Source organism: Mus caroli, unplaced genomic scaffold (assembly GCF_978045245.1).
Source record: "Mus caroli unplaced genomic scaffold, Mus_caroli_1 scaffold_3, whole genome shotgun sequence".
Taxonomy (NCBI): domain Eukaryota; kingdom Metazoa; phylum Chordata; class Mammalia; order Rodentia; family Muridae; genus Mus; species Mus caroli.
The window spans coordinates 38,141,508-38,168,038 of NW_028227258.1; the positions used below are offsets into that span (position 1 = coordinate 38,141,508).

The 26,531-nt window shown below is 42.4% G+C and overlaps 1 protein-coding gene across 2 annotated transcripts in view; it reads right to left on the reverse strand.

Moving 5' to 3' along the window:
* Positions 1–12,132: 12,132 nt before the first annotated feature.
* Positions 12,133–26,531, reverse strand: part of Arhgap29 (Rho GTPase activating protein 29) — a 69,797-nt gene continuing 55,398 nt past the window's right edge. For both annotated transcript variants that reach the window (XM_021157541.3, XM_021157543.3), the window contains exons 17-23: positions 26,331–26,470; positions 25,518–25,706; positions 25,155–25,292; positions 23,227–23,459; positions 21,549–21,879; positions 20,971–21,079; positions 12,133–18,956 (exon numbers count right to left, since the gene is read on the reverse strand). In XM_021157541.3, the coding sequence (XP_021013200.1) occupies positions 18,082–18,956; positions 20,971–21,079; positions 21,549–21,879; positions 23,227–23,459; positions 25,155–25,292; positions 25,518–25,706; positions 26,331–26,470 (2,015 nt within the window). In that variant the 3' untranslated portion in view covers positions 12,133–18,081. The remainder of the gene's footprint in view (positions 18,957–20,970; positions 21,080–21,548; positions 21,880–23,226; positions 23,460–25,154; positions 25,293–25,517; positions 25,707–26,330; positions 26,471–26,531) is intronic.

Sequence of the window (26,531 nt, forward strand, 5' to 3'; positions counted from 1 at the left end):
AAAGCCAGGACCAGCAACCTCAAGGGTTTCCTACTTCCACACGTACACCCTGATCTCCTGTTCCATACTCACAGTCATACACATATAAATACACCACACACACACACACACACACACACACACAGTGTGAAGTATTTTTGCTGCTGTGAAGTAATCGGAGGAACAGTAGTGGCTACTGAGTCACAGAAATGAGTCAAGATACGAGTACGTTCTTGCACTTTGATAGGAAATAGTAAGGATCTGAATGGACCTTTCTGGTCTCCTGGGTGTATTTTCATATGTAAAAAGATGGACCAGCATTTGAAGACCAATTATATCACCATTGATTTTAAGACATTAGGTAGTAAAGATATCCACAGTACAGGAGAAGAAAAACATCCTTTTGAGACTTAACCTCAACCTCCGTTGTGGGATGCCTGACTCGCCAGCAAGAAAGACACCACAATAGGATCCTTCTGCACACGTTTATTGGGCTGCGCATTGACTGTGTAGGCAAAAGATCCCGAGCCCTGGGCCTCTCACTCTTATATACTATTAGTTCCCATCCACTCACAGCAGGCCACATCACCTCATCAGGTACGCAGCTTCAGCTAATCAGGGCAGCAGGGGCATATCTCCACCAAAATGGCTTCGCCAGTAACCTGGTACACCTGCGCAGCTCTCACGATGTTTGTGGTTTATATGAGGAAGTCAAGTGCAAGTCATACAACTTAGCTGCAGTCCCTGGCGCCTTCTTGGGACTGCTGCCACACCTGCTCCCCACACTCCGTGTCACCGAGAGAAGTATAGAAGTACCTTCCCAAGCAGGCCACACCTGCTGGTAGAACACGAGATAAGAGTACAAATAAGAGCCGGGCGGTGGTGGCGCACGCCTTTAATCCCAGCACTCGGGAGGCAGAGGCAGGCGGATTTCTGAGTTCGAGGCCAGCCTGGTCTACAAAGTGTACAAAGTGAGTTCCAGGACAGCCAGGGCTACACAGAGAAACCCTGTCTCGAAAAACCAAAAAAAAAAAAAAAAAAAAAGAAAAAAGACTGCATGCAAAATTACATTTCACAACCTGGGCATAGTGACCCACACCTTTCATCTCAGCACAAGGGAGGCAGAAGCAGGTGACTCTATGAGCTTTAGGCCAGTCTGGTCTAGTCTACAGCGTTTCAGGACAGCCAGGGCTACACAGAGAAACCCTGTTTCAGGATGGGGTAGTTCCGTGTTCTAATGGATGTAGGTGTGTCGGGGAGGGGAGAGACCCATAAAGCCACTATTTCTCAAGAGTGTCGTTGAAGATTCAGCTAACCACAGAAGTGAGAGAACCTGAGCTAGGCATGGCGGCACACATCTGTGGTCCCAGATCTTGGGAGGCTGGGTAAGGTTGCAGGGTTGCTGCAAGTTCAAGGCCAGTGGAGGACTACATAGAAAGGCCTTAATAAAAATGAGTCAGCTTCAAGTCACTGTAAAGTTAGGTGTTCGATAGGGCAGCAAAAGTCAATGTGGAAAGCCAGTGACGCTACAAGCATGGTCAGAGCCGACTGCAGACACAAGGTCCTCAAAGCTGTCTCTGGCCGTTCTCTACTGAGCCCCTTACTTCTCTATAACAGCAGGGGTGACCTAAGGCTCGTGGACATCTCCCCCAGGTCCATACCCTGCAGTCCTATCCCGCACTCTAGTCGATGAACCAAACAGCAAAGAAAGCAATTTGAACCAAATCTTCGATTTTTGTGCTTAAGAAATACGTATTTTACTCTGCGTCACGGAGAGAAGTCTGCCAAGCTACCCTGTTCCCCAAGGGCCCCAGTTTCACTTTGAAATGTCAAAGTTTGCCTTGAAAATCCCTGACCTCCTTCCTATCCTACAGAAGAAGTGCCAAGGGCTCCGAGAACCGTTTGCGACAGCTTTACCGTCTATCTAGTCCTCACGTTGGCCCCTTTGCCTTCACTGGTGGCTTCTTGGCTGCTGAAGTGAGGTTTATTGTTGTTGTTGTAGCTGTTGGGTTTTTTGTTTTTTGTTTTGTTTTTTTTTTTTTGGTTGTTTGAGACAGAGCTTCTCTGTATAGCCCTGGCACACACACACACACACACACACACACACACACACACACACACACACACACGAGAAGCAGTCAGCTGGGATGGATCACACTCCAAGAGAGAGATCTGAGTCATTTGTTTTTCAGTGGTTTCCATTCTAATCTCCTCTATGATGATAGGCAGCCCACTGCTCTAGACCTTTTAGTGATGTGCTCTCATTGGCGGCTTGTCTGTGGTTTTAATCCAGTTCCAGGAGACCTAATTTCCTGCGTCCTACCAGTACAGACGTTGTCACAATGGACTTTGGTTACCACTATGAGCATTCAAACAGGAAAAAAAAAAAGATTGGGAAAATTTTACGAGTGGTTGTTCATGCTCATTGGATTCAGAAGATGGGAGCTTTGAACTGCAGATCGTTTCCCAATGTATCTCTCACTGTGTTTACTTATTTAATTTTTTTTGCTGTTTTATTTTTGTTTTGTTTTGTTTTGTTTTGTTTGTTTGCTTGCTTGTTTAAAACAGTGTCAAGGGCTGGAGAGATGGCTCAGTGGTTAAGAGCAACGACTGCTCTTTCAGAGTTCCTGAGTTCAATTCCCAGCAATCACATGGTGGCTCATAGCCATCTGTAATGGGATTGGTCATACTCACATACATAAAATAAATAAATAAGTCTTAAAAAGAAAAAAAAAAACCCAGTGTCAGGTAGCCCAGGCTGGCCTCAAATTCACAATGTAGCTGATGCTAGCCTCAAACTCCTAATTGTTCTGCCTCATCTTCCAAGATCTGCAATTATAGACACATGCCGATACATCTGGTTCCCTCATGATCTTTGTAAAAGGTCAGATAACTACATTCAAAGGAAGGCATCCACGCTGTGGACATCACTGATACTTTTGTTTGTTTGTTTGTTTGTTTGTTTGTTTTTCGAGACATGGTTCCTCTGTATAGCTCTGGCTGTCCTGGAACTCACTTTGTAGACCAGGCTGGCCTCGAACTCAGAAATCCACCTGCCTCTGCCTCCCAAGTGCTGGGATTAATCACTGATACTTTTGAGAAAAAAAAGAGTAAAAGAAAGAAAAGGGTGGGGGTGAGGCAGGAATGAAGAAGAAGGAACTAAAAGGGAAAAATACCCAGAGAGTTTCACAGGCCAAAGGTAAAGGTTAGAAGGATGGCTGCAGGCTCTTCTCTCCCTCCACCCAGCCGGAAAGTCTGAGTGCTGATAAGCCTGGTAACATTTTGGACCATTGCTTTCTGCCTCTCAGCCTGGTAACATTTTGGACCATTGCTTTCTGCCTCTCAGCCTGGTAACATTTTGGACCATTGCTTTCTGCCTCTCCTGTCTGGCCAAGCGGCCATTATCCACCTGCATCTCTTAGCTGCATTGAGCTGTTCTCCTTACGGGTTACTTAGTATCTCCCTGTTAGATTAGAAGTCACTTTTGACCTTGGTGAAGTCTGTATCTTATCCCATTCAGACAAAGGGTGAGTCATGAGAACGTTCCCAACGCTTCCCAAGAGCTTTCCTAAGAGAGTTTCAGGTTCTGGTGTAAAAGTAGCCCCTACTCTCTGCTTCTAGTTTCCTTGGTCTTCCTTCTAGGTTGGCAGTCCTCTGTGAATCCGCTTCGAGGTTTGCCCTTCCCTTTACCAGTCTTTCTACGCTCTAAAGAGAAATCCCAAGTAAACAGTTCAGTTGATGACATACAAATCTATTCTTAACACAACTTCGGGACACTGGTGTAATGATCTGCCCTGGTCTGTAGTTTGCACATCAACTAACAGAACGTGCCAATTAGTATGAGGTTCAACTTGCAAGGCAGTAATGTGTCTTTTTTTTTTTTTTTTTTTTAAGGAGAATGAACAGGGTGTGGTGGTGCACGCCTTTAATCCAAGCACCATGCAAGAGGCAGAGGCAGATGGATCGCTGAGTTCAAGGCCAGCTTGTTCTACCAGGAGAGTTCCAGCACAGCTGGGGCTACATAGAGAAACCCTGTCTCCCCAAACCAAACCAAAAAAAAAAAAAAAGCAGATTGAGGTCTTGTGGTGTGCTGTGGCACGTGCCAACCCCCAACCCCCAATCCCCTGCCCCCAGCCCTGCCCAACCCTGCCTGCTTGCTCTCTCCCTCCTTCCTTCTCTCTTTCTCTCTCTCTCCCTCCCTCCCTGCCTCCTTTCCTCCCTCCTCCCCAACACAAATCCCCACACAGCACACATACAAATGAATGAATGAACAAGTGGAAATTAGTGTGCAAACACTGTGTAATCAACTACACAACATGTAACTTTTACTTTGAGATATAGATACAGCTAATGAAGTCCTGCGTGACTGCTCACGCTGTCCAGCAAAAATGAAAGCCTAAACTAAGGGCTGGGAATGGGTGTGGATTATATTTACATCCATCCAGAGTTTAAAAGTAGAAAAGAAATCAAAGGTTTGCAGGGAGGCTAGCCAGAGGTTCTCTGAAGGACAGACTGTGGAATGCACTTCTCTTGGCTGTTGCTCTAGTGGACACAATTCAATTTTAAGCAGATTTCTTTAATCCTTGCCTGTAACTGGGTCAGAGCGGTCTAATTTCAAGTATTATTCAGGAGACACATGCTCGGTTATGACTGAAACAGTTATAACTACCTTTCTTTGGAAGTTACTTTTTCTTTGTTGGTGCTCAGAAAACCCAGCTTATATGCTTTTGAAAAGCCACAAACACCTCTGTTGTAGGGGAAGGGACAAACTGTGTGGTCCCTTAAATGTGGTCCTTAAATGGTAAACATGCTAAAAATTCCACTGAGGAATTTTTTTTTTCTTAATAGACTGCTTAGGAAAGGTGCTTAACTACAGAGATCTACAGAGAGAGTTCCAGGACAGCCAGGGCTACACAGAGAAACCCTGTCTTGAAAAACCAAACCAAACCAAATCAAACCAACCAAACCAAACCAAACCAAACCAAACCAAACCAACCAACCAACCAAAGAGGGCTTGCTGCTTTTCCAGAAGACCAGAGTTCAGTTCCCAGCACTGAGTTGGGCAGCTCACAAATGACCTCTTAACTCTAGCTCCAGGGGATCAGACACTCTGTCTGTGAGAGTGTGGCTCAAGTGCGCGCGTGCACACACACACACACACACACACACACACACACACACACAATTACAAGACAATTACTTGAGTGGTTATGTGTCGCCAGACACTTAATAACAACAGTTCCAGGTAACTGTTAGGTGCTGTTCATTGATTTAGGATCTCTCTGTACTCAATGGCAGCTTACTGATTTCTCATTAGTTCTGACCCATTCTATGTTCCAAGACTTGTGTATATAAAAAAGCCCAGATCAAGTGCTGTAGCATCTGAACCTGCAGGAGAAAGAGGCAGGTCAAGGTCAGCCTGGTCTACATCATGAGTTCCAGGCTAGCCAGAGCTGTAGAGACCCCGTCTCAAATAAATAAATAAATAAATAATAAAAATAAAAAAGAAAGACAGACAGACAGACAGCAAGCAAGCCTAAGTTGATAGACTCACTTGCAAAGATAAAAATATGTTTTTGTTTTTTTTTTTTAGAGAAGATACAAAAGAATTCATGACTATGTCCTTCCTGCCCAGCAGTAACTGTTAGCTCCTCTATAGAACTCCAATCTCTATCGTTTTATTAATTCACGCAAAGGCATGTACCTATAGTCCTAGCACCTGTGAGATTGAGACAGGATGATCACTTGAGCCCTGGAGTTTGAGCCCAGTCTGGCCAACAGATGGAGAATATTTCAAATGAAATGCTGGAAATATCCAAGCATGTCCCTTAATGACAGGAATCTGTTTTGAGAAATAGGTCCATAATTTGGTCATTGTGCAAACATCATAGAGGATGCTTGCACAATACAAGATGGCTCTGATGTCACTAGGTGTCTAATCATATGGAACTCCATCTTTGACCATTGATCCAAGTAACATTATACAACACAAGACTGTGTACATGTATCTATGCAGATTAAATGGATAACCAGCTGCAAAATTTACTGTTTTTGACAAATGGCTTACTTCTATGAAATTCTTTGATGAAAACTTGAAGAAGGGTTTCTATAAGATAAATCCATCAATGTGAAATCAATGAGTGAAAGACTGTCTTCATTTCCAAAGGCAGACATTGGGGAGTTAGCTCAGAAAAATTGTACCACCTCCCATCCACCAAACACAGGCGTGCCCTGAATCCCGAGAACTCAGACACCTTGTTTGTCCTGGTTTGTTGTTGCTGCTGTTGTTGATCTTGTTTGCTGGTTTTTTTGTTTTGTTTGTGTTTTTGTTTTGATATTTACAGTCAGTCCACAGTGAGAGGGGTGCTTGCCACAACTGTTCATCTAAGAAACTGTAACATCACCTAGGTCAGACTGTGTTTTAAGTAGAGCACTGCCATTTGCCCTCAGGCTACTTACTCGGATTTACCTTCTTCTCCTGGCACTGTGGCCTCCCTCTCCTGCAGTCACAATAGGTCACGAAGGCCTTTTCTATCACCGTGCCTCAGCATTTACTAAATAAATCAAATCCTAAATAAATCTGTCAACACTGCCTACAGGTGTGTCCCTATTCTCCTGAAATTATATGTTTAAACGTTATAATTATACTCCAAATGTAATTTTGACCAAGAGTAACTTTAGCATCATTCCGAAGGAATCTGGTAAGCATTGGAGAAAACTTGAACAGAATTGGATTCGTTATTTAATGAGTCTTATCAGGTTACGGTTTAGTCCAAACGAGATGAGGCTATAGTTGGGTGGTAGAGCACTAACCTAGAGTACATGAGGCCCTGGGTTCAATACCCAGCATTGCAAGTAATAAATAAATAAAACTCAGCTAAAAACAATTTTAACATCAAATGTAGTCTAAAACAGTATGGTGGAGATGTTTAGTGTTTGGTGGCACATGCCTTTAATCCTAGGACTTGAGAGGTAGTGGTAGCCAGATCTCTGAGTCTAAGGCTAGCCTGGCCTACAGAGTGAATGCTAGGCCAGAAACAAACAAACATTACAGGATCAGCAGGGAAAGAAGATATATTCAGTGTATTACCAAAATTTATAGCTAATACAATACACAGATCATTTATGGCCTAAAGCGTGGTTACCACATGGAGTCTTACAGGATTCCAAATAGTCCAGGACTTTCTCAGGATTGAACTTTGCCTTGGGGAGCAAATTAGAATGAACTGCCGTATATTTATGCTCAAGCCAGGTTCAGTAGTGCACACCTGACATGCTCACATCTGGGAGGCTGAGGCGGGCTGCTGAGAGCATCTCTTTATATGTTTGTTTGTTTGCTTGGTTTTTTGTTTGTTTTTGAGACAGGGTTTCTCTGTATAGCCCTGGCTGTCCTGGAACTCACTCTGTAGACCAGGCTGGCCTTGAACGCCTGCCTCTGCCTTCCAAGTACTGGGATTAAAGGCATGTGCCACCACTGCCCAAGAGCATCTCTTTTTTTAAAGAACAATTAGACTCACATCTTGTGTTCTTTGATCAGTCATAGTTTTAAAAGAGGGGACAAAGGGCCAGCCGATGACCAGTCTACTTGAACCCAGAGTTGTGTGTAAAAGTTTTTCTAACTTTAAATTCAAGAGATTTGTTTAATTGAATAAAATCTTGGCAATATGTAATATGGGACGGGGGCTGCTTCTTTCAGTTTGAAGTGAGTTAAATCCTATAGAAAGAACAGCAAAGAAATAGCAAATGGCACCACCTAAGACAGTCCATTTTCTATTGGGATGTTTAAATAGTATTTTTCTCAATGCTAATTTTCAAGCAGTTTTGTCTTTTGCTAATTTTACTAATTTTTAATAGCTCACAAGTTGTTTAGGGATTTTCTATGTCCAAAGTTATATATCTTCTATAAATAATGATTCTTTTTTTTTCTTTTCTTTTTTTCCCAGGGCATTTTTCCCCCCTTAGACAAGGGGTCATATAGCACAGACCCATCTCAGACTTACTGAATAGCCAAAGATGGCCAAACTTTGAACTTCTGATCCCCACCCTCCCTCCACTACCTCCCATGTGCTGGGATCATTGTGTGTGGTTTACATAGGACTAGTCGTAGAACCTGTGGCTTTGCTCATGTCAGGCGACCACTCTCCTAACTGCTATCTTTCTAGATTCTCCTCCTCTTCCTCCTCCTTCTCTTTCTTCCTCTTCCTCTTCTTTTTATCTTTGTTGCTCTCATTTCTTTTTCCCACTTTCTTCACTTTCTTGTTTGGCTACAGACTCTTGTATTGCATAATGCTGAATACAAGTTGTGATCACAGAAACCCAAGTGTAGTTCCTGGCAACAGGGTGAAACTTTCAACCTTTACCACCAAGAATCAATTCAGTTCAAAACTCTATAAATCTAGAGTGGTTCTAGTCAAGAGTTTGCTATTTTACTTTGGCTTTGTTTTGAGATGGGGTTTCCCCATGCATCCCTGACTGTCCCTGGAACTCACTCTGTAGACCAGGCTGGCCTGCCTCTACCTCCAGAGGGTTGGGATTAAAATGGTGTGTGTGCACCTCCATCCCAGAGAGAGGTTTGCTATTGTTTTTTAAGATTTATTTATTATTATACATAAGTACACTGTAGCTGTCTTCAGACACACCAGAAGAGGGTGTCAGAGCTCATTATGGATGGTTGTGAGCCACCATGTGGATGCTGGGAACTGAACTCAGGACCTTCGGAAGAGCAGTCAGTGCTCTTACCCGCTGAGCCATCTCACCAGCCCCAAAGTTTGCTATTTTTTAAAATCACAAATGGCCGGGCGTGGTGGTGCACGCCTTTATTCCCAGCACTTGGGAGGCAGAGGCAGATTTTTCAGTTTGAGGCCAGCCTGGTCTACAGAGTGAGTTCCAGGACAGCCAGGGCTACACAGAGAAACCCTGTCTCGAAAAACGAAAAAACAAAAACATAAAAAAAAAAAAAATCATAAATGACTGTTGTATTTAATCAAACCAGTGTGAATTTGTGTGTGTGAGCATGTGTGTGTGTGTGAGCATGTGTGTGTGTGTGTGTGTGTGTGTGTATACCCATGTCAGGGGTCAATATTGGGTCAACTCTTTCCTCTTAAATTTTTTTCTTAACGTATATTAATGTTTTGCCTTCATGTGAACCAGGTGCCTGCAGAGGCCAGAGGAGGGCATTGGATCTCCTGGTCCTGGAGTTTGTGAACTGACAGGTGGATGCTTGGAATGACTTAGGTCCTCTACCAGAACAGGAAGTTCTTTTCTTTTTGTCCATGAACAATTTACATCTATTTGCTGACAACTTTAGTTAAACACACTTCAAATACAGCAGAGCTTAGAGACCGTAGAGTGGAGCCATTGCTTGCCAATGTATAGGTGGTCCATGACAGGGGACTTGAAACACATCTTTAGGCTGAGGCCTCAGCTCCTGGCCAACAGGCTGATAGACAGACCTGGCCGTGTTCCTTCTGGGTCCTCAGGAGCCAAGAATGAGTCTTTGTTCTCTTTCTTGTGTTTTCTGTGCTTGAGCGAACGAAGGTGCTGGAAGAAGAGGCATCCATTGCCCTGGTGAGGGCGGGGGTGAGGGGCGGGGTGGAGGGTGGGGGGTAGAGCCCCAGGGAGTCCTCAGTCAGTGCTCTTAACCACTGAGCCGTCTTTCCAGTCCCTTCATGCCGTTTTTGTTTAAGACATGTTTTCTCACAAGCCTGGAGCTCCTTATTAGGTTGGGCCGGCTGGTCGGTGAGCTCCTGGGATTCTTACTCCCTGGCACTGGGATTAGAGATGGACAACTCTGCCTGGCTTTTTACATGGGTGATAGGTAGATCCTCATGATTGTGTGTCAAGCATCATCCGGAATGAACAATCTTCCCAGGCCTCAAACTCTTTTAATTTTAATTAATTTTATTATTATTACTATTATTATTATCATTATTTTCCCAGACAGGGTTTCTCTGTATAGCCTTGGCTGCCCTGGAACTCACTCTGTAGACCAGGCTGCCCTCGAACTCAGAAATCTGCCTGCCTCTGCCTCCTGAGTGCTAGGATTAAAGGTGTGTGCCACCACTGCCCGGCCAAACTCTTTTTATAATTTGTCTGTATAAAGTAACGATATTTTTCTCCCTTTAAGATATGTGGGCAGGTACATGGAACAGTTTTTTTATTTTTCAAAAATCTATGATAAATTGAATAAGCCAATGAGAATTCAAATGAGTTCTTATCTCACTGGATAGTCACAAACTATTCTGTCTCCCCTCTACTTTGCGGGTTTCTTTTCCTGTTAGTAGTGGTGGGTTTGTTTGTTTTTATGATGATGTTTGGTATTGAGGTAAGGACTGGTTCAGGAGATTTGGAACTATTCTCTTTGGTCTCCTGGAAAAATTTGTCTATAATTTTGTTTTATTTGTTTTGGGACCGTGTTTCTTTGTGCAACAGCCCTGGCTGTCCTGGAACTTGCCTTGTAAACCAGGCTAGCCCCGTACTTACAGTGTATCTTTAAAGCTTTTACAATAGCAGACTCAAGTTTTACTAATAAACAAGGACTCTGCAGATTTTCCAGTTTTAAAATTACTTGTGCTGTGTTGGAGCAAGTGTGCAGGTGTAGGTGCCTGTGTGCACACACAGAGTCCAGAGCAGGACACAGATGTGGTCCCCTATTGCTTTCTACCGTACTGCCCTGAGACAGTTTCTCATGGAATTGGAAACTTCATTCAGGGTTAGGCTGGCCGACCAATGAGCTATCAGGATGTCCAGTCTCCATCCCTGATGTCTCATACATGAGTACAGGGGATCCAAACTCAGGTACTGAAGCTCTTAGCCAACGAGCCATCTTCCTAATTCATCGATATTGATTCTGTCTGGGTCTTTTTTTTTCTCCTTAATTTTGTTCTTATTCAAATACTCAAACCTAGATTGCTAATTCTCATAGTTCCAATGTTCAATTCTCTGAGGTTTTGCCATTCCAGGTGTTTTTTTTGTTTTTTTTTTTCCTTTTAAGATGTTAATTTTACTAGTTTATCAATTTCTCAGGTTTTCCCAAACTTAGCTTTATTGTTTTAAAGTCTGTGTTCTATTACACCAATTTCTACTCTTATTTCCCTTTCTACTTTCTTCTGCTGCTATGCTGGGCATCTTGGGGTCCACATAAGCACTCTTCTGGGGAGCTGTCTCCATCTCCAGACCCTTCCTAGTCTTTCTGCTTCTGGAGATGAACTTGAACTGACTTTTTAACCTTTTACACGTCCTAATGTAAATGTAGGTACAGCATTACATTTCTCTCCAACCATTCTGACTTAGCTGCAGCCCCAACTTTTGGCCTGGCTCCTCTTAGTACTTGTTTTAAAATAGTTTACTTCTTCTTTGAGCCATGGATTGGAGGTGTATTGTGTTTAATTTCTAAGCAGTTCAGGCAATGCTGAAGATTCTGGTTATCTTTTGTTATTAACTTTCAGCACATTTTCCCCCGAGGTTGGAGAACATATTATTATTGAAATCCTCTGACATGTCCCGAGGCTTCTTCATGGTCTCTCATGGGTTTCCTCAGCGTTCAATACAAGCTTTGGTGAAATAGGAACCCGTGCCTCGCGGGGTTTTGCTGTTACTAGTTTCCCACCTTCAGAGCTATGGTCCAGCGCTCAGCCCTACAGCTATGGCGTCACCCAGCTTTCCTCTGGGCTGTCGTCCTTGCCATATGTTGAGAATCAGTGTTTTTGAGTGACAGCACTGTGATGTGTTTGATTGAAAGTTTGGTTCACATGACATTGGTACAGTTCCATGAATGTGTTTTAATAGTTCTAACCTACAGCTCTCTGTCCTTTCATTTCCTGGGCACCTTTATCTAGAGGGTCTCTTATTAACAGGAAGTATGTAAGGTTTTTACCCCTCTCTAGTCCAATAAGCTTAGGTTACTGGAGTATCTACAAAACTTGGGTTCAATCAGTCATTCAGGTGCGGTTTTCTCTACCACCCCTCTATTTCTGTTTTATTTTTTCCTTTGATCTTGCCTTCTTTCGGATTACCCAAGTAATCCCACCTAAATTAAAGTCCTCAATTTTCTATTACTTGGCAGCAAGGAGAACTTAATTTTCTATGTCAACTTTTGAAATATTACAACACAGGCTTTGATTTTTAATACAAACCATTGCTCTCAATACTTCCTTAATGATGACAGAACATTTTAATATTTAACTCCATCTTTGGCCTTTGCCATCATGGTTAATGGGGTGGTTTGAATAGAAATGGCCCCCACAGACTCATGTGTGTGAAGGCTTGGCCCATAGCGAGTGGGACTATTAGGAGGTGTGGCTTTGTTGGAGTAGGTGTGGCCTTACTGGAAGAAGTGTTTCACCATGGGCTTTGAAGTCCCATATGCTCAAGCTATGAGAATGTGTCATGTCTCTCCCTACTGCCTGCAGATTAAGACGTAGATCTCTCAGCCCCTTCTCCAGCACTATATCTGCCTGCACACTGCCATGCTTCCCACCAGGACAACAGTGGACTAAACTTCTGAAACTGTAAGCCAGCCCCAACTAAATGTTGCTGTGGTCAGTGTTTCTTCACAGCAATAGAAATCCAAACCAAGACAGAAGTTGGTACCAGGAACTGTGCTATTGATAGGTAGACGATAGGCCTGACTGTGCATTTGTTGGAAGGAATGTGGAAAAGCAGTCGATTGGTTTGGTCCCCATAGGCTTATAGTTCATAACGTAAAATGCATTTAGTCCAACTTCAAAAGTCCTCATAGTCTCTAATAGCCTCAACAATGTTTAAAAGTCCAAAGTTCAAGGTCTGAGACTCATGTAATCTCTTAAGATCTCCTGTAAAATCAAAAGGAAAGAGATCACACACTTGCAACATACAGTGGTACATAATATCCATTACCATTCCAAGAGGGCACAAAGGGAGCACAGTGGAAATACGGGACCAAAGCAAGACTGAAAACTAGCTGGACTTCCCGCATCCCCACATCAAATTACTCTACAGATCTCCAACTCCTTTCAGCTTCTTTGGCAGCAACACACTTCTCTCTCTTGGGCTGGATCCACTCTGTCAGCAGCATTCTTGGGCAGGTATTTCACCACTCTGGCATCTCCAACATCTTGGGTTCTCTAAGGCAATCCAGGCTTCCACTCTGACAGCTTCACAAGATGGCTTCTGTAGGTTTCATGCAGGGACAGCCTGACACATGGCTGGCCTTACGTGCTTCCTTAGTTGCAGAGGGAGATTCCACAACCCCTTTCTTCTAACCTTGACTGTAAAGCCAGAACCATGTGGTCGATGGCACAGAGTTCTGCTGCCTCCTGGGCTGGAACATGGCCCTCTCGTTGAAGTACATCTTCTTCTAGCTTTCTGTTTTTTATGGTTTCCTTCACTGCCTAATCTAGCCTGTCCTAGAACTTTATCTGTAGACCAGGCTGGCCTTGAATTTAGAGATCTGCCAGCCTCTACCTTCTGAGGGTTGGGATTAAAGGCATGTATAATACATAAAAAGGAACTGTTCTTCAATTCCTTTTCACAAGGAGGAAGCTACTGTTAGGGTGAGGTCTTGCCCTGAGGTTACCACTCCTGTTATTCCATTTAATATCATGCTTCTCTTTAATCTTTTATCTCCTTGAACACAGGACTAAGCTCTGGCTAAGGTACTCCGCCAGCCTTGAATTCTTCCACTGACAGTATCCTCCAGGTCAGGCTCATGGCTAGCTGGGAACACTTGCAAGGGCCATTGCGTCTGGCACCATTTATGACATTCCACTTCCTGGTGCCTTTCTCCTCACTCTGGACATTTTACTTGCTCAGCTTTCCTCTTTTCATTATAAATCTTCACGAGAGTGAACTTTAATAACCACAGGACAAGTAATACTAGGCTGTTTTTGAGATTTCCCTCTGCCAATGGAATTAACCCAAAACTCTTCCCTTTAGCGTCAGGCAGACTTTCAGACAGGGACAAAAAGCAACCATGTTCTTCACCAAAATATCACAAGAACAGTCTCTAGGCCACATGCTAAAATTCTCCTCTGAAATCTGTGGAACCAGGCCCCCATACTTCAAATCTCCCTCAGCACTACTGTCTTCCTTGTTCCTAATAAGATGGCCCATTAAGCCCCATTTAGAACTGATCCAAAGCCCCAAAGTCCACATTCCTATAAACACAAGCATGGTCAGGCCCTATCACAATCATATCCATCCCTGGTACCAATTTCTTAGTTTGGGTTTCTCTTGCTGTGAAGAGACACCATGACCATGGCAACTCTAAAACATTTCATTGGAGCTGGCTTACAGTTTCAGAGGTTTAGCTCATCATGGTGGAAAGCGTGACTGTGTGCAAGCAGACACAGTGCTAGAGGAGGAGCTGAAACTTCTCCTTCTTGATCAGCAGGCAGGCAGCGTGAAGTGAACTAGTTTTTTTTTCACTTTTTGAGACCTCAGAGCACACCCACATAGTGGCACACTTCCTCCAAGACCACACATCCTCATTGTGCTACTCCCTATGGGCCAAGCATTCAATCACACGACTCTATGGGGCCACACCTATTCAAACCACCACAGTCGTAGCGTGCTAGAATTCAACATCAAATTCCAATGTTTATTGCATTTGTTTTCCTAGAAAAGTCTTCATTCTTTCCTACTTTTCTGTATTTCTGCCTAGAATTATTTTCCTTAAAACCATTCAATTTTAATCTTTTGCTTTCACTTCTTTTTCCCAAGTGGAGTTCTTGCTACATGGCTGGCATCTGGCCTTGAATATTTCCACTGATGAGACCCTCCTGCTTTAGGCTGGTGACTAGCTGGGATTACAGGCAAGTACAGCTGCACCAGGCATCATTTATAGCACTTGAAGAGAGCTACTGCATTCCAGCTTCCAGGACAAGCCTTCTTTTCTCTAACCCACCTAGTTTTACATTCACAATGGGTCACTAATTCCTGTTGGGTTCCTAAAAAATAAACTAATTTACACCACTTATCCCAAAGACAGTGGCTTACTTAGGGCCTTTTTTTTTTTGTCACTTGGATTGCTGACCCCTTTCTTGTGAGCAAAAGCTAAACACCCCCTTGGCATCTTGTTCCCTCTATGCTTAAATCTCTTAAAGCCTATTAGCCCCGATTCCCAAACTATTCTGTGGGGAGAGAATGGAAGGGATAGCTTATTAAGTCTGTCATCTGTTTGCTGGTTGAGTATAGCCTCCCCAACTCACTGTGACTCAGAAACAGGTAGATATTTTAGATGAAAATTTGCAATATTTTTTTTATATGCACACACAAAAAGAGGGCTCGGAGTTGGGATAGACCCTAATCTCAGTGTCCTAGCAACCAGAAAGAAAAATCATCTTCAAGTATGGTAGCTGCCTTTGCTTTAAAAGATGAAGTTTTAGAAATGAGACAATTTATACCAAAGACACCTGAGTTTACTTTTTGCTAGCTATACAAACTTAGCATGTCATTTGTTGTGGATTTGCTTGTGTGAAAAGGCAGTTAAGCCTGTCTCAAAACTATTAAATAACTACAAAGTGTGTTTGTTTTTTAAAGAGTGCAATAAGAAATAAAACTTAGAGAGCACCTATGGTATTTAAAGTTTTCATTTTTCACTGCACATGACGAGTACCTGTTGAATGCAGGCATTCATTCACAAGTCATGGCATAGGGTAGAGGGTCAGAGGACCACTATGTGAGTGGCACTTGTGGTCCACTCTACCTGTGAAAGCATCACATGAACCAAAACTGATATGACATAAATTGATCTGTGGCCCTTAAGTGTCAAGGTCATGCGGTCAAATGCAAAAAAACCTTTCCATATTGAAGGAGACCAAATCCCTTGGTCTGGGGTTGGGTTGCTGGCATGCTCAGGAACACTAATGAGGCAACCAATAAAATCTGAATTTGGTCTATTGGTTAGACATCACCATTATGACAGTTTTTCATAACTGCTTGCCGGAAATTTCCATAAAGCTTTCTGATGGTCTCCTAGCTTCTGCCCTTTTTCCCTTGCTCACATCAGTTTCAAGTCAATGGAGAGTCCCTACGTCTCCCTGGGTGGCTGCCACTGTTACTGGGTAGCAGGCACAGTGGACAATGTGGGCACTCTAGAAATGCAACTCCTGAGAGGCTCCCTTACAACTCTCAGGAAAAGAGGGCATCCATAGGCAGGGAAAGAGCCAGGAAACCATAAAGATAGAAAGGTCTCCAAGTGGAACTGTCACTTGGAAATTGGGGAAGAGAGGGAACTTTATGCCACGATATATTCATGAGCTGGGCTGTCTCTGCATACTCAAGCTGGAGTTAAAACCACAAGTCTAACAATGGGATGGTGAGGAAGTAGTGGAGATGGTGGGTTATGCACACCCGAATAACAATGTGAATATACTTACTGTTCCCGAACCACACATGCAGAAATAATTTACACAGTGAACTTACTTCACAGAAAGAATCTTTAGAGGGGCACTGGTTATTAAGTACTCTTTGATGATAGTACTATCACACAGTCGCTACAAAACACCAACCATCAAAATCAGAGAGCCCTGCATTTTATATTAATTCTGTGGAACTTGGAAGTATGTCACAGAAGTCTCTCCTCTGTCAATAGCAGGGGAATAACAGTGGCCCACTACAGGTTGCTATGAAAGTATATGTAGAAACTTTGTTAAGTTTGTATCATACAGAAGGGGCTCAATAAATATTGGCTGATTTCATTTTAGGTTCTCACAGCAACAGAGTGTTTATAAGCTTCATCATGAAAAAGCTGAGTAATCTCTTCCTAGTTCTTAATGGCACAGAGACTCCAACACAACTTGTCATAAAACACTCCATACAATAGTTAAGGGATGCATGACCCTAAGAGCTGACCCCTACGTTAATGGCTAATTACACTGGAGATCACAACTTAAGAGGCAATATAGTCAGATAGGTCATAAGAACCTGAAATAATTTAAGAAGTGGATATATACATATATTTATCAAATATAACAAGGTCATACAAAAGCATAACATAATTCACACATACGGAAGGCTACTGTGTGTGCTGTTCCCTTTTACATCCTATTCAGACAAACAATGATGCAGAGAGGAACAGGAGTGCACAAGTTCTGAAAACTAGGTTGTTAGTTTGCTCTTTAAACAAAACTGATCTGCTCATCTATGCCTTCTCACATTTCTAAACACGAGGTTTACTGACGTGTACCCTTAGGATTAACTTAAATAAATCTTCACTCCATTTGAAAGAACTACACATTTTCAATGGTTGAAAGTCAGGTAGAAAAAGAATATAAATGATCTGTAAGTCAAAACATTTCTTATAAAAGAACAGTTTAAACAAACCCAGGTAGTAAAAATAGGAAATGTATCGAATTTAAAAACTTCTGAAAAACAGCATCTTTCCTGGACCACTGTATAAATGTGTTCAGAACTGTTGGAAACAAGAGTTTATACACACGAGACTAAGGGATAAAACAAAACAAAACAACCCCCCCAACCCCTACCAAATGTACTAAATCCATCTAAAGTCAAATAAGAGGTAACTGAACTACACAGTTCAGGTTTAAGTGCATTTTGGGGGGTACAATTTAACTGCCATATGTAAAAATTGGCAATTATAATTAAATACAGACTGGTAAACCCCTTGGCCATTATGTAAATATTAAAAGGTGAATTTCCAATTGAAAAATGGAAGCTGACTTACAATTACAGAAGCACAAATGGTCAAAGATGTCCTATGAAACTGTGAGGAACCACAGCACATGAACACCACTTGTGTTCAGAAATACTTTATAAATATGCACTTGGGCTCACTCTCCACACTAAAGCTGATTTTCCCCAATTGCACCTACTGCTAAAAATTGTATCATTTATCAGTGATGCATTTAAATGGATCATTTTTCAGGAAAAATCAACTCTAAAAAACACAAATCCACCCATTTTCCTTTACAGCTTCAAAGATCATTCCAGTGAGGCTAAATGGAGCCTTGTCAGAACACTCTCCCATCCCACATGATCAACAGACAACACACTGACAAACAGCTTTGGCAATCCTATACAAAAGGGCCCTGTCCAAACATTCCTCTCACAAAATGACACCACAGAACAAAATAAAACAGAAAAATCTAAATTTTGACAATCCTACACAAACTGTGGGATTTCATCTTCAAGATCTTCAAACTGCTGCATTCGTTTTAGTCGTGGTCTCTGGCAAGTTGGAGTCCCCTCAGGCAGGGCAGGCTCCTCAGAGCTCTCTTTGGGTTGACCACTTGTCTGCACAGGACAGGCCAATGTGGCCTCTGAGTCTGGGTCTGATTTTGTCACATGGATCTGGGGAGCATGCACCAGGACAGGAGGCACAGCTATTGAGGGTAATGCTGTTTTCTCCTCAGTCCCCCTGACACTGAAGGTGGGATTAGGTGGTTTGTAAAATGTTGTCCAGTGTTGGGGCTGCAGTGTTCTGGGTGCTCTGACAGCAGTGGCGGGGCAGGAGTCAGAGGACCTGCGCTCTGACACATCTCCTGCAGCCCTGGCTGGCTCTGCATGTGTTTTACCGTCAGGATGGTCCCTGTTATTCCCAGTGTTTACTGTCAATCCCTTCTCAGGGTAGGCACTGGGAACAATCATCGTAGTCTTGGCAGTAAAATTGTTCCGTACATATTGTGTGTCCCAGGATTTCTGTACATTTTGCTGGTCAAAGCCATTAACTTTGGAGCGAGTAGTATTTGAGTTGTCCTTTCTATGGAGTCCTTCAAAGGCAGGGTTCTTGCCAAACTTGTCTGAGTCTACGTTTCCTACATTCCTGCTGCTTCTCTCAGTAGGAGAACTGGCAAGAAGAAGCAGCCGGTCTACAGGCAAGCTTACAGGTCTCATCTTGGTCCTTGGAGTATGTCTCTGCACACTGTTTGCTGCCCTATCGGATTTCAGCAGCAGCAGCTTGGGGCTTTTACAGACATCTTCCATCTTTTGGGACGCTGACTCAAGCTCTTGGTCAAAAAGCAAATGTACTTTGTTGTCTGAAAAAGAAAGTTGCACATGATAAACACTAGAATCTGAACAAGACAGACAGACACTGGACAACAGGAGGAATACTATAAATGTCCCCAACACAGTACTGTCTATGCAGAAGACCTAGCTGTTCTTTAAAGAAACAGTTGGAATTTAAAAGTTCATTTAATTTTTGCATAAATCTATGCAAAAAAACCCTCAACCACAAATATTTTACAAACGAGTTAAAAACAAAATACAAAACCTGCTTGTCTAGTAATGTTTTTAAAAATATGTTCCCCATGAACAAGTGTTTTCTAGGTCAAAAAGGTCACACCCCCCCCCACCCCCGCTCATATGTAGCAGATGTGCAGCTTGGTCTTCATGTGGATCGTGAACAATGGGTACAGGGGCTATCCCAAAAGCTGACACCTATCTGTGGAATCTGCTCTCCTAACTTGGCTGTCTTCTTGTCTGGCCTCAGTGACAGAAGTGCCTAGTCCTTCTTGATGTGCCAACTAGGGGGAAACTCAGCGGGGTGGGGTCTCCACTCTTTCAGAGAAGGGGAAAAGGATGGGGGAAGGGAATATGGGTGGGGAGTCAGGACGGGCAGTGATCAGGATATGAAGTGAATAATAATTAAAAAAAGTCAACAGGCAGACATTAATGAGTTAACTCAGAAAAATTACACCACCTCCAGCAAACTAAATGCAAGCTTGCCCTGAACACCAAGAACTTAGGATCTGGTTTTTAGCCACATTCAGCCCACAGTGAGGGGGTGCTTACCACAGCTGCTCTGCTAATAAACGTCTATCTCCTAGGTCAAACTAAGGCTGAAGGACTGTGCTTTAAGTACACACACTGCCATGTCTAGGTGCTGGGTGCTCCCAGACTTACTTTCCTCTTTCTCCATCAGTCTGGTCCCATGCCACACTCACCTCGAGTCTCAGCTCCCCATACTGTCTCCCCACAACCCCCTCTTCTTCTTTTGGCTCTATCTACTCAAGAAATTCCAATTCCTGCAAAGAAAGGTCCTGCCCTTGAGCCCTAGCTGCTTGGTGTTGAGAAACATCAAATGACTTGGCACCCTGATACTGGTTCTGGTTCTGATTCTGAATAGCAGCTGGAAGTATTTGCTCTGAGGTCTTATCTTCTCCCCTATTCCTGGGTATGGCGTGTGTGTATACAGGTGACCATGAGTGTCACTTGTCATCTCATCTGACCTCTCATTCACCTTGCACCGATAACCTGTTTACTAAGTGTGTCTCTGTGTATATGGGCACAGGTGCTCTCAGAGACCGGAGGCACTGAATCCCTTTGCAGCTTGAGTTGAAGCCATAGGCAGCTGTGAGTGGCATTCAGAACTAAATTCAGGTCAATTCAGCAAGCACTCTTGAACAATGAGCCATCTCTCCAGTTACCAGATGACCTTTCTCCCCTGGGCTCCAAAAAATGTTCCTGTAATCTACTTCCCTGGGTTCTTCCCACATTCTCAGAGTACTCTTCAGGGGCCTGACTCACTGCAGTTGGCCTGAAGAACCAAAGGACACACCTTCCTTCCTTAGTGCTGCAAGAAATTGCTAGCAGAGCACAAGCACAAGACAGTGTGGGCTCTGCAGCCAGCGGCCCGGGCGGGTCCTAGTCAGTTCCTGACCCTGATCTGACCCTGATAGGCCCTGCACTGTCCCTACCTGCCTTCACCTGTCACATAAGAATACATGGATCTGAGTTGTTGGTTGGTCTAAATGTCCTAACAAAAAAAGTTTTCAGAACTATCTGAGATATAATACATACTAAAAAGTATCTTCAAATTATTTATGTTTTTTACTATTTCTAATTAGTAACCTAATTTTATGAGGTAGTGAAAATCAAAAGATAGGTTAAATTTACAAACCAGACAGAATTAGATTCAAGCCCTATGTGAATAATTTTTGGTACTATTTCTCTCTCAGACTGTTGCAGTACTGGGGATTGAACCCAGTGCACACACTTGGCCTTTAACCACCGTTTACTTATCAAGTGTTACTTCACAGGGCTACTCACCGAGGAGAGGAGCGTCACATTTCCCCAGTGCATTTTGTCTGCGTTCTGATTCTTCAAAAGATGTAGTTAATTCAAAAGTTTTGCTCTCACAATCTGAACTACGGATATCCTGTTAACGGGAGAGAATTATCACACTTGTATACACAAAGTACATTTCAAAAGAAGGAGTTGCAAGCCCATTAAATTACTGCCATAAACATCTTACAGTTCTGAGCCAACTCTGTACCAGGCAAACTTTGCTCAACAGTTAAAGGTGCTGTTCACAAAGACTGACAACCCAAGTATGATTCCCAGAGCCCACATAAAACAGACAGACAGACAGATGTAGTAGCAGGCATCTGAAATCCTATGTATATCCAGTGAGGCATATACCTTGGAATTTCTCAGAAGTTTCTGAACTAGCTAGCCTGGACCACACTGCACAGTGGCAGAAACAAGACAGACCCTGACTCAACATGGTGGAGGTGAAAAAGGTGACTTCTACCCAAGTGCCATAGCAAATACAAGCCTGTCTTGTCATCTGTGTGCATGCATGCACATACACATATACACATAGAAATTAACAACAAACAACTTACTTCCTTTGAAGAGAAAAAGAGTGGTTTCATAGAGTGACCTGCGTCTCTTTCATCTGGTGATAACAGAGGTTTCGGAAGATAACCTTGATCAATCTGAGGTGCAACAGCACCCGTGTTAGATATAACAACAGCTTGAGGCTGGAGGGACCCATCGAAGATCTTCTGTGAGTAAGTAATAAGGAACTCTACTAATCGTGCCTGATTGGAATATTCAGCAAGGGACGAGATGGTGACAGGAGCCGTTGTAGGCCTTGGCCTAATGAGAGTTGGTCCAAATATCACCCCCAAGTTCTTAGAATTCATCTTGTTCTCTTCTGCATGATCCACCACTCTGCAGGGCAAAACACATAAAGCTTTATGAGACTTGGCTGTTGAAGTTCTTCAGTGTAGTTTACTATGGGCTGGGAAGAGTAGCTTCATATTTCTATCCAATTTTTCCAGCTAGAGCCTGGCACACAGGAAGCACCTGAGGCACCATGTTGGCTGCCTGAACACACTCAGGATACAAAAGTCTATGAAACAGTCAAGGGTCAAGTTGTGAGAGAGGCCTTTTGACCACATACCAAGTTTGATTTAGTCATATTTTTCTATTAGGATAAAAATCAAGTAGAATTACTGACATTTTTCCCAGCAGAAACAAAGAAGAGACCCTTAAAGATTACTTCTGTATAGATTTCCAGGACTTTATAAGGGAATACTACTGTCAGTCTCCTCTAACCAGGCTACTGCTCAGGCCCAGGTGAGCCCCTGGCCTCCTCTACACTGCTGTTCTCCCACCCCGTTCACTTCCAGCTCTACAGAGACAGGGTTTCTCTGTATAGCCCTGACTGTCCTGAACTCACTCTGTAGACCAGGCTGGCCTCGAACTCAGAAATCCGCCTGCCTCTGCCTCCCGAGTGCTGGGATTAAAGGCGTGCGCCACCACGCCCGGCTCACTTCCAGCTCTTATCACCTTTTGTTTCTATGACTACTCATGGAGACAAGAACTTTAGAAAATACCTCCCCTCCAGCCTACTGTCCTTGTCTTTGCCAGAAAGATGCAAGAGGCAAATCTGAGCATGTTAGATTCCTGGCTCAAAAATCTTTAGTGGGTACAGAAGCAAGATGGTAAACTCAGCTGTCAAGTATGTAAGATTGTATCAGGTCCCACTCTGTGTGTGCTGTAGTGTAGCCTAACCACATTACCTTATTTCCTGAATGTGAATTGATCCTACCCATCTGTGCTTGCTATCCCCTGCCTGGAATGCTCTTCTGAGCATTCTCGAACTACGAAGTCACTACTGAGTTCTTCGAGGCTGGCTTGAGCTGCTTTTGCTGACTTACCCCCTCTTCCTTCATATGCTATAAAAACTTGTTGAACAAAACAATGCTGTACTATGGATGCACACAGTCTGTGAGCCCAGAGATGGCAGACACCCTGTTTCTCCAACTAGAGCCAGGCTCACAAGACATATCTGAGTATGAGGTTGGCTGCCCAAACATGCAATTGCTCTCTTTTCTCTAACCTTATGAAAAATGAAATCCATTGAAAAGAAATACATGAATGTACTTTACTTAACACAGTTACACAAAAAATGGTAAAACTAAAAATACACTAAAAACGGTAAAAGTGCTTGATTTTATATAACAAAAACCGACTCACCCACCAAAAGAGGCTCTATTTATAAAGAACCCTTACCGCCTCAGATGTGCTATGAGGTAATGGAGACTGTTGAAATGTGACGCTGGCAGCTGTCTCAGCAGGTCTTTGCTCTTCAGAAGGATGCGGTTGACTTCTATGCTCACATGTGGGTGTTTCTTGTCTTCAGGGCTATCTTTTTTTGCCTCTTGTTCTTCATTTACATGTTGTATCTCTTTTGCAAGGTCTATAAATTCCTTGTACAATCTGAATAAAATAAATGGTTCTGGAAGCTAAAAAAATAAAATTACATTATGAATATGTTCTTTTTTCCCCCTGCTAATGTTAACTGTTATTCACAGCTACTCAATGAGTCACCATGTCCTTCTAGGTTAACAAGACTTAAAGCAGGTCTTTAACTATGTATAATTGGAGCTGGAGAGATAGGTCAGTGGTTAAGAGCACTGGTTGCTTTTCTAGAGGACCCAGGATCCATTCCTAGCACCCACATGGCTGATCACAACTGTCTAGAACTCCAGTTCTAGAAGGTTTATAAGATTCTGGCCTCCCTGGGCACCACGTATGCATGTGGTACAGATATACATGCAGGGAACCATCTATCTATCTATAAAAGGTTAGATGTATATGTTTGCTATAGGCTATTAAGTTAATCTGAAATCAGTGTTATAAATTAAGACAGTAAAACTCTCAACCTAAAAGTTCCACAAGAGATTTTAAAATGCTAATCTATGTTTGTAGTTCTATTCATTACAATCCCAGTGTTAGCACCATTGAAAACATATGCACTAATGCAGATGGCGTCAGATGAACTAGCAGGAGCAGACCACCAGGGTTTGCAGAAGTTAAAGAGTTGCCCTAAGGATATTGAAGTTTCCAGGAGTGGGAAGAGAAGAGGCTGAGTCAATCTCCTGGGAAGTCCTGCAGGACAGGAGAAGCAGGGGAATGAACAGAGAAAGGGGAGGAGACTACAGAGCCGGCCCAGGCTACCAAGCACTCCAAGCAACATTACAGGCACTTACTACCTATGCTCTTCCATTGAGAGAAGGAAATAAAAACAGTTACAGATGAGTAAGGTCCACTTTGTTCAAGGATTAGACATGAACAAAACAGAAAAAGACAGAAACAAAGATAGAAGAAATACTTTCTTCCAGTAAAAAAGAAACCCCAAGACAACAGCTATATAAACAGATAAAGGGATCTAGAACGGAAAAATGGAATTGCAGAAACTGACCTGTTCAGGACTTCCAGCGCTACTCTCTTGGCTACTCTCTCTTCAATTTCACCCAAGAATAGAACGCCATTTGAACATAACCCAAGTAGCTTTTATACCTGACTCACAGCACTGCGCTAAATTCTTATTACCTAACCATCAGCTTCTGCCTGAGGCCACTTACTTTACCCCATAGATAGAGGTTTTTTGAACATGTTAATGCAAACTACTGATCCAAAACTAAGCAAAGAAAAAGACAATCGAGGATGGCCTACTTCCTGACCATATTCCTGTTAGTGTTCTAGTACACCCAGCTTCAGGACAGCTCTGCTTATTGTCCCAAACGTGTATCTCAAGTTTTCCCCCATTGACCATCTAAAATTGTTATTTTGAAATATCAGGGAAGACAAAACCAAACTGATCCAAACAATGCTCTGCTTGGGGGGTGGGGGGGGTTCAACACTGGCCTTCCCTTAAAAAGCTAAGCTACACTTTCAAGTTAAGTTTAATTCAAACACTTCATGAATATTCTATAAATATTACTGTGAAATGAGAAATCATGTTATTATTATTATTATTTTATGTTTTTAACTATATGTCTAACTTATTTGTAATTTGACCTATACATAAGATATCAGTATGGTCTATATCAATGAAAATGTATATGTACAAAGGTTATGAACTAAAAAAACAAAATAAAAATCACATTTTTTACTGTATCAAATATGATGATCAATTACAAAAATAAAAACGTTACCTGTCGCAGGTATAATTTCAAGACGTCACAGATGTCATGTGAGCTGAATTCTGAAATGTCTACTAAGTGCATCCCATTTTCCAAAGCTTGGCACAGTTTTTCAGTTTTTATTTTGTTTCCACAAACACGATAAATTCCCTTGAATAGAAAAACAAATTCTGCTTTAGTTCAAAGGCACTGCAGAAACCTAAACTAAACACACCGCATGTGCTGACTTCACTTATTTTTAGTATTGCAGAAAAAACATAGTTGGGGCAAATAACATTATTTTTTTTTATAAATTGGAATAAAACTATTCCAACTATTACAAACTAACAGTACAAATTCACATTTCACTATAACAAATGACATACACTTAGGTACCTGGAGACACAAGGCTCTATTTTCAATTTCTGAGGCACATATTTTCAGTACAAAAGGGATGCCATCTGGTTCCTTTTTTGCAACTTGTATGAATTCTGCTCCAAATATGTGCATTTTTCCCTGAAGTTTTTGATGACCACAAATAATGACTAAATTCTCCAGACACTTCCGATGACAAACAAGGAGACACTACAGGAAATGACATTAAAACTCATCAGTACTCTTTAGATCTATTCACAACTGAGCAAACCATGACAGATCGATAACATAATCAAAACCAAGTTTACAGTGCATTATTTGTAAGGTCCTATGACCTAACAAGAGAACAGAATACAAAACAATAAAAGAGACACCGTGGTACAACTCATTAAAAACCTATCTGTAGGGTGGAAGAATGGCTTAGCAGTTAAAAGCACTGGCCGCTCCTCCAGAGGACTGGCTTTCAACTCACAGCACCCACAGGATGGCTCACCACCTTTTCAAAACCAGACCCAGGGATATGACATCCTGCTCTGGCCTCCAAAGGCATCACAAACAGTTGATGCATAGAAATTCATGCAGGAAAACCATCAATATACATAAAATAAAGCAAAAAAGATATTTATAAAAGAGCCTAATAAGTAAAATCCTAACAAAAATAAAGTTTATTTAGTGAAAAAAAACCCCTACTATTTAATGACATACATATGAAGATGTCCAATGCAACCTATCGTTTTATATTCTAGTAAAAAAAAAAAACCAACAACTGGTAAATACATAGAAATCAGCCAACAAACAAGTGAGAGGGCCGAAGCAGGTCCAAACAGATCTCACCTCTTCACACTCGACACCTGGGAACATTACGATGCCGTCACAATCCCTGCATTTTGTTGGGGATCTCAACTTTCGAAACTTGTGAGTGAGAGCTGCCTTTGACATCAAAGTTTTCTTAAACGCTCCGAGGGAATTGGGTCCTTGTAACAGAAACAGTACATGAGAATGGAAAGATGAGAAAATCTTTATGTATTACGAGCA